At 37.4% G+C, this 9,213-nt stretch overlaps 1 protein-coding gene across 1 annotated transcript in view; it reads left to right on the forward strand.

Annotated features, from left to right (window-relative positions):
- Nucleotides 1–9,213, forward strand: part of ascc3 (activating signal cointegrator 1 complex subunit 3) — a gene marked incomplete in the record, with an annotated part of 193,195 nt that overhangs the window by 93,089 nt on the left and 90,893 nt on the right. The window contains 1 exon segment of the mRNA XM_014023633.1: nucleotides 5,041–5,205. Within this exon segment, the coding sequence (XP_013879087.1) occupies nucleotides 5,041–5,205 (165 nt within the window).

A 9,213-nucleotide genomic window follows, 5' to 3' on the forward strand; every position in this document is an offset into this window, starting at 1 on the left:
TATATATATGTTGAAAAGATGATTACAAGGCTGAGGTTAAGTTTAGTTGTTTAAATCGGCATTCAAATTGTTTTCCCTTTTATATTTACTTTGTACAATTTTTGCAATCAGGCTGTTTTTGCAAGTTTTGTGCCACTGTTTGCTTATCTTAGCTTTTAGCTGAAACCTTAATCATTTTAGTTTTTAGGTACAATTTAAATGTTCTTTTTTCAGGTACTGTTTTGCTAATTTATAGTTTAGCTCCCATTTTGCTACTTTTAGCTTTAAGCTATCCATCAAGCCGTCTTTTTTAAACCCATGTTTTCTTTTTAGAGCCATGGGGGAGCTATAAGTGCCAGTCACCATTGGTCATTGTGCAAGAGGATTGGCATCATTGGAATGCCGGAAGTGTAAACAGTTATTCTTACACTGCTGGAGCGAGGCACATAGAAATTCGTTGACTCTCTTACAGTTTAAATCAAATGACTACAACCAATTACAAAGTGAATTGTAAATGGACTGAACCTAAATAGTGCTTTTTCAAGTCCTGTTGGACTTCAAAGCAATTTCTGCTTACAGACATTCACCCATTCACACACTGGTAAACTACACAAAAAGTTCTTCTTAAAACCTGTGTTTCTGTATTATTGATATGTACTTCCTGAAGCCTATTGTGTAAAAAAGTTTTAATAAGATTTATAAAACCTTTCATTCCATATTTACCATATTTATGTAGGAGCAGAAAATGACCTACTGTGTCAAAAACTTTGCATAAATCAATAAACAACCCCACATCATAGTGTTTCTTATCTACAGCGCTTACTATATTTTCTATAAAATCTATCACAGTTTATAAACTACTCTTGAACCAGTATTAATGATCAATAATAGAATACTGAAAGTGAAAACTGAAGTAACAGGCACAGGTCTACAGTTTGACACTGTATGCTTATGTCCATTTTTATAAATAGGAACCACTTTTTTATTTCATCAAGATTTTTTTGATAAAATTATTGCACACACATGCTATTTTGATACAGAATCATTTTATTCTATGAGTGACTTCACTACATTATTACAAAAGAAAAAAATATCTGGTAAGTACACTTACACAAACACTGCCAAGAAACAGAATATTTATTTTAGGCAAAGTGTGTATTATTCTTTTTTTTGTGTGTGTGTGGACTATTTGATTTGACCAAATTCAGACCTGTATTACCAAAATACAAATTAAACTCATTACTATTTTCTGAGTTTTCAAATGTTTTTTTATTTTTTTAATGTTTGTAATAACAATTCATATTGCTATGCTTTTTTAGTCACTTCATTAATAAAAATATAGCACTATTTTCATGGGGACACACACCTATTTATGCATCACTATTGGCTCCACTTTTCTGCTCTTTGATACTTGCATGCTTTACTAATTTAAACATTTGAACAAGACACGACATTAATGGTAAATTTGATTAATTAAAAAATTTAGATGTATTGCCGTTTTCAAACAATACTGGATCTCTGAAGGTTAACATTTCTGTTTATTTATTGATGTTTCCTGAATTAATGGTAGCAGGCTCCAAATTATGGAGTCAATTTAAAACCTTTTGACATGCTTAAAAAAAAGCTCCACACATTTGTTAAACCCTTCTCCACTCCTACGCTCTTTATTTAAACATAAGCAGGCTTTCACATTGCCTTCTGCTCTTAATTTAGTAATGCACTCAATTTTAAAATCAGCTCTTTCAACTTGACTTTGGTATTTCTTCAGGTTTATGAACCAGTTTTGTGACAAATCTATCAGATTCCTTATATGCTGTGAAACCCCAAGTATTGAATTTTGGAGAATTGATTTTGTTGTTGTTGCCATCAGTTGATAAATAGGCAAAAACACTTTATTTAGCCAAACAATAGCACATTTTCTCTGCTTGTCCTTGTGTGTTTTTGCAGAGCAATTAAAAAAAGCACTTTGCCTTGTGTTCATTTGTTAGAGCCTTCATTTAGATCAACCAGTAGCTCCAATTAGGAACAGCCGCTTCCTTTTGTGTGAGCACGCCAGTCTCTAATGGCTGGCTACATTGATTTAAATTCAAACTAGAGGGGGTTTAATGAACTGTTTTCATAGAAAGACTTTAATAGGAATTTGTAGACCCACAGACAAGTTGCCAAACAGTTCACACACGATTAATTATGCATTGTAGTATTTTTCTTGAAACAAGAATAAAACGGCACTAAGCAATGTGCTGAGAGGCTGTCTGTTGACATTTGATACAGATAATGTGTTGATACTACTGAATATAATTATGCTGAGAGGAAAGCTAAAAGAAAAGCAGACATGCATTTCATTTTGTTGCGTACACAGGAAAAAATAATAATTTTCTGTGAAGTGAATCATGGTCTAAAATTACAGTGATCTTCTAAAAGAATATTAAAACAGTGCAAAAATGTGTGTACTGTTTTTTTTTTATTATAATGAAGATTTAGGTGCTTCTGGGAAATTTAACTTAAAGTCATAACTTAGACATCCTGTTTTAGATCAACTGTGTCATTTTTAAAACCTTCTAGCTACAGTAAAACATTAAATTAGGGATATTATTTTAATCATTCAAGCATGCTGTTATAAAATATGACCAAGAACATTTGCATCCACACTGCAATGACTACACTGTTATGCTCTCCCCAACCTTTTGGATTGTGTCTGGATCATAACCAATTTGACAAACCTTCTCAGTATGAAATCAGTCATTTGTGTGAAACGTTGACCACCAGTGCTGTTTGTACACAGAAAGCACAAACCAAGTTCTTCTTGCCTTGTGTCTAAAAGGTAAATATCAGTATGAGTGTTGCAGTAACATACTTGGAACTCTGCCAACTCAGAATGTGCTTGAAGTTGTAGCTTAGGTATGAGACTAGCACGACTGTTCCTATTTCATATACCGTAGATGAACAAGCCACGTTGATGTGTGTAGGCCCCATGCGATGAATAAACTGTCACTTTTGCCCCCACAGTTGCCACCGTACTCCATAATCCACAACAGACCTCAATACTAAAGCAGCATAGGTGATTTTCCACTGCAGGAATATTTTTCAAGAACCAAGTTATATTTTATCAACTTCTTCACTTCAACTGCATTTATCAGTGTAAATTTAGAGTATCAGGGTATACATTTATCAGAGAAAATGGCTCTAGTAGAAAGGTAGTACTTTAGAAATTACTAAGAACTTTTAGGGTGGTGGAGGAGCACTAAATATTTCTAATTGATTGTGTCTCCAGTATTCTCAGTGACAGACCATTAGGAATTCAGTATCAGAATCTTAACTGTTATTACACAAAAAATGCATTGAAATATGCTATTCTATTTGGTACAGAGCACAATCTCAACTATTGTATAAGACATTTTCCTTAAAGTACATACAAACAGTGCAGTATGAAAGTACATGCACAGTTTATACAATTTTTGTGTATGTTTAATTTTAGTTGCATGGTTCTTCATAGCTATTGAAGAACCAATCTATTCCATAGTTTGGTGAAGAGAAAGGCATACACACTCCTGATCAACATTTTAAGACCAGTGTAAAATTGGAAAGAATTCACATTTTGCACTGTTGGATCTTAAGTTCTACATAGAGCTTTGAAATGCAAATTGAAGGAATTGGAGTAAAAAAAAAAATCCAACCATTTTATTGCAAACAACCATTAAAATGAATTAGACTGACACTGTGATCTGTGGGGAGAGCAGAGAATAGGTGGAGGAAAATCTCGAGAGATGGAGGTTTGCCCTGGAAAGGAGGGGAACGAAGGTTAGCCGTGGCAAGACTGAATACATGTGTGTGAATGAGAGGGACCCAAAYGGAGACACGAGGTTACAGGGATCAGAGACAAAGAAGGTGAAGGATTTTAAGTACTTAGGGTCAACACTCCAGAGCAATGCCGAGTGTGGTAAAGAAGTGAAGAAACGTGTCCAAGCAGGTTGGAATGAGTGGTGAAAAGTTTCAGGAGTGATGTGTGATAAAAGAGTATCAGCAAGAATGAAGGGGAAGGTGTACAAGACGGTGGTGAGACCAGCAGTGCTGTTTGGTTTAGAGACAGTGGCAATGAAAAAGAGACAGGAGGCAGAGCTGGAGGTTGCAGAGATGAAGATGTTGAGGTTCTCTTTGGGAGTGACAAGGATGGATAAGATCAGGAATGAATGCATCAGAAGAACAACCAATGTCAGTTGTCTTGGAGAAAAAAATCAGAGAAGCCAGACTGAGATGGTTTGGACATGTGAGGTAGAAGGATGCTGAGGATGGAACTAGAGGATGACCAAAGAGGAGATTTATGGATAGAGTGAAAGAGGACATGAAGGTAGTTGGTGTGAGAGAAAAAAGATGCAGAAGATAGGGTTTCTTGGAAACAGATGACTCGCTGTGGCGACCCCTAAAAGGGAAAAGCCGAAAGGAAAAGAAGAAGAAGAAGATCATCCAGGATTCATAGAACCATAGTTACATACAGTACATTACTTTCATTTTCAGGAGTGTTTTAAATGGCATCAACTTTTGTACTAACAGTATATAATAAAGTGGTGTACACAATATGTTGGAATCTAGATCAGGATTTTTCAAACTTTATATTTAAAGGGTCAATTCTAATTTTTTTTTAATATAGCCAAATTCTTTGAGCAACTTGCGATAATCATATTTTGTTCAATACTTTCTTTTTAAACTTATATGTTGTTTCTTTGTTGTTATCTTATATTTTGTTTTTAATGGTAGGGGGTAGTTGTAAATATTTTAATAGAAGTGTAGAATGTAAACAATTTCTAAATCTCATGTGTGAGTTCGGTTGTGTGGTGACCCCTGCAAAGGAGGGGAGGGATGAATGATAGATGGAGGGACAAATAAGTAAATGGAAAGATAAATAGTTAGATGGATATATGAATAATAATAAACAGATGAATAGACTGACTGATAGATGGATAAATTAACAGATACATTAGATAATAGATGGATATGAACATGAATGATAATTGGTGTGTTGTAGGAGAAGCCACACACATCCTCTGTGTTCATTTATGTTTTTAGATGTTGGTTACTACTCCAGAGAAATGGGATGTGGTAACCAGGAAGAGTGTTGGAGATGTGGCTCTGTCCCAGATTGTTCGGCTTCTGATCCTGGATGAAGTTCACCTTCTACATGAAGATCGAGGACCAGTGCTGGAGAGCTTGGTGGCCAGGACCATCAGACAGGTCAGTCTACTGGATCTGCTGCCTGACTTGTTTTCTTTTCCTGAAATAGGTTGTGTATTGCTGATTGAACTCAGTACTTTTGGCAGTATAATAACTAATAATATAATAACTTTTTCATTTTATGCCCTTTTTTGTCTTTTGTCCATTTTATCCTTTTCTGTCTCCTTATTCAAATTTCAGCAGTCATTCAAGACTCAACATTCACACTGCAATTTTGAAAGAAAATAAACAAATGCAAAGAAAAGAAAAAATTTTATATGTTTAAATTGGGGTCTGTCAGTGTGCATCTACATTCTTTAGGTTGCACACCTAAAGATTGTAGATGCACATGTAGATGCAGATGTTCATTAGGTTCAGTGGAAATGCTAGTGTAGATGTTATCATCTAGGACAGTGGTTCCCAACGGGGGGTGCTGGAGAGCACAGGGAAAATGTTAATTTATTGTTTGTATATAAAAACCACTAAAGCAAGTTCATTTCTATAATTAAAATTATGAATAACTCAGTTCCTTTTTTCTCCTCATCCAAATAAAAGTTTACTTTATTCTTTTATTTTACTAAAGGGATAAAGTTTTAATGAGTCATTGATAGAAGTGGGATATTGGATTGATGCCCTCCATTCCACTAGGGGCTCTCTAAGTTTACTTTTGTTCTGCTGCTGCTCTGAAGGACTTCGTGTGAAACCGGAAGTATCATTGGTGTAACCAGAGGTGACTTTAAAAAAAGCAAACATGAAAAACGGTCAAAAACTTCAACATTTACAGTGAAATACATTGACCTAAGTGGTAAGTTTAATGTTATTGCAATATTAAGCATTTATGTAATTGTGTTGCTTATTTTTGTCTTGCAAACTATCGAGAATGTGTTTTTCCCGCTTAAGTGTTCTGGAGAGATTAGCATTATGGTAGTGTTTTTTATGGGCTTTAGACCTTTAGCAGCTAATTAGTTTAATGCTTGTTTCTTGCACACTCCTTGGCCACTTTATTAGGCACATCTTGCTAGTACCAAAATGGATTGTCTTTGCCTTTAGAACTGCCCTTATGACATTGATTCAACAAGAGAGAATCAGAGATTCTTGTTTATATTCAAATGTTAGCATTGCACAGTTGCTTCATATTTGTCTGCTTCAAGTCCATGATGTTAATCTCCTGTCCCACCCAATCCCATGGAAGGTGGGATGGATCTTCATGGAGGTGGGTAAATGGGGTCTGACTGCAGATGGGTTGGTGATGCAAGCAATGTGGTAAGGTCCAATGAAGCAAGGTACTAGTTTCCTGGGGGTATCTTCAATGTTAATATCTCTTGTAGAAAGCCAAACCTTTTGACCTACTTGGTATGTGGGTACTGAGGAACAATGTCAATCTGCAAACTTCTTGTTCTGCTCAGTTATCCTTAAGAGAGGTGTCTTAGTCTGCCGCCATATCCTGCAACACCTTTTGGATGTGATGTTGTGCAGAGGGGACAAGATTTTTTTTTCAAAACTGGCAAAAAGGGGAGGTGTTTTACCGAGGGATGCTTCAAATGGAGAAAGATGAGTAGCTGAGGAGGTATGTGAGTTATGGGCATATTCAATCCAGGAAATATTTATATCATGTAGAAGGATTATTGTTGGTTACACACCTGAGGGAGGCTTCTAGTTCTTGGTTGATCCTTTCTGCTTGGCCGTTGGATTGTGGATGGTATTCAGATGTTAAACTGGTAGAGGATCCAAGTGCGACACAAAAGGCTTTCCAGACTTGTGATGTAAACTGGGATCCTTGGTCGGAAACGATGTCAGACAAGATTCCATGGAGGCGGAAGATGTGATGTACGAGGAGTTGAGCCGTGTCGAATGCGGTGGGAAGTTTGGCCAGAGGGACGAAGTTACTGCCTTGAACAATCTGTCGACAATAGTTAATAACTGTATTACCTTCTGAAGGTGGTAAACCGGTGAGGTCTACTGAGATGTGCGACCAAGGTCGTCCAGGTGTGGGAAGTGGTTATAGGAGGCAAGCGGACGGTTGGTTTCTGCTTGTTACATGCACAGGTAGGACAAGCTGCAAAAAATTGTTTTATATCAGAGTTGAGGGGTGGCCACCAGAAGTACTTCGCTGCCTCCTCCTGCTGGAGAGGATGGTTGAACACACCACTAAACTCCTGGAGAAAGAGCTGAGAGGTTAATGTTTCCATGGAATGTGATGACAGAAAGAAGTGTAACCAACGAAGAGCTCTGCCTTTAAGGGCTGAAACAATATAGGTTATTTTTGAGGTATGGTTAGGAAATAGAGACAGGAAACAAGCAAAAGCCAGTTGACATTGTAACAGGAAGCCTCCACAGTGAGCTGGGTCTCCATCTAATAACTCAAAAGGTCTAAGTTCAGGTTCATGGGATGTCGTTACAGAATTTGTCCGAGTGATGGCACTAACAAATGAACAACAGGGATGGAGTGAGTTTATCATCAATAACGACAACTCTGTTACTAACCTGGTCAAGGAGGGAACTGGCAGATTGTTGGAGTTGAAAAAGCTGTTGAAGAAAAATAGCATGATTGTCAATATGTTTGCTTTGGAGTTCCATAACACTCATGGTCTGTTCGCCATCAGAACCACTCTTTGACATGTTAGCTGGCTGGAGCAAACTATCAGGTTTACAGATAAGTCAAAAGTAGAACGGTTGGCAGTAAGCAGACACAATAGGCAAGTTACAAATGGTAAGTGATCTTTATTTACAGTGCCAAGGGAGAGGGGATCCGGATCTGGAAGAGAAGGCAAAAGGTGAGTATTGGCAGATAAGTAATTGGAGTCCAAGATGATAATCAGGTGAGTATAAATCCTTAAAGAGTGTGGAGGGACGAGATGTGACAGAAGCTGTGGACGAGGTGGTGCGCATGAGCTGCTGAGTTCTCAACGAGCTTAATCAACTAAGGGATAATGTACTGGTAAGCTTGGTTCTCAGGTAAATATACTATATAATTTAATACGTTTAAGGCATTTATAATCTATAACGTCATAATTGTTATTAATAGGCTTTTCATTATAACAAACTGGAAGGAGAAACTGGAGAGTCTGGAGTTTTTCATCGACGAGTGTTTTGAAAAAATAGTCATGGGCAAACCGAAACATACCTCCGGCAGCGCAGCTAGCATGTCAGTTAGCACACCAACATCAAAGAGGAATCGCTCGGCAAGCTCCGACAATATTTCAAATATTTCTCCAGAAACGACAGGCTTTAAGGACATACTGGAGTCTATCAATCAAAAGCTAAGCAGTTTAGCTAGCCGACTAGCTTCAGTGGAGGTGCTGCATAAGGAATTCCAGGCTCTGAAGGTATCACTGGAGTTTAGTCAGGAGCAAGTAGCTACGCTAGTTAGCGAGAACACCGAGTTGAAAGGAAAATTGTTTCAACTCACTGAGGGGATGTCACAGCTATCTGGAGATAATAAAAAGATGAAGGAAACCATCTTAGACATCCAGGCCAGAAGCATGAGGGACAACCTCGTATTCTCCGGCATCCCCGAGAAAGCTAATGAGGACCCAGAGGCTACAGTCCAGAGTTTCATTCAGAACCAGCTGAAACTTTCCAGTGAGACGGTAAACAACATCACCTTCGACCGTATACATTGGATGGGAGGTAAGAGACATGACAGCAAACGACCACGGGCTATTGTTGCAAAATTTGAGCAATTCAAACAGAAGGAACAGGCTATTAGCTGTGGGAGGGAGCTACGTGGTACTAGCTTCAGTGTTAACCATCAGTTCCCTAAAGTATACCTCGATCGCCGTCGTGTTTTGTTTCCCATCAGAAGAAGCATTAAGCTGAAGGCTGCAGAGCTACAATAGCAATAGATAAACTGTATATTAATGGCCAGTTGTTTAGAGACCCTGAGATCACTCCTTGGCTGTATTAGATCTAACGTCAAGGTTAGTGAAACTCGGATTTATTATCATCATCATTATTATAATTATAATTATTATTAATATTATTACTACATTTAATCACCAGTTATAATGTTAAGTAAGCACAGTTGGT

This window comes from Austrofundulus limnaeus, unplaced genomic scaffold (genome assembly GCF_001266775.1).
Source record: "Austrofundulus limnaeus strain Quisiro unplaced genomic scaffold, Austrofundulus_limnaeus-1.0 Scaffold383, whole genome shotgun sequence".
Lineage (NCBI taxonomy): Eukaryota > Metazoa > Chordata > Actinopteri > Cyprinodontiformes > Rivulidae > Austrofundulus > Austrofundulus limnaeus.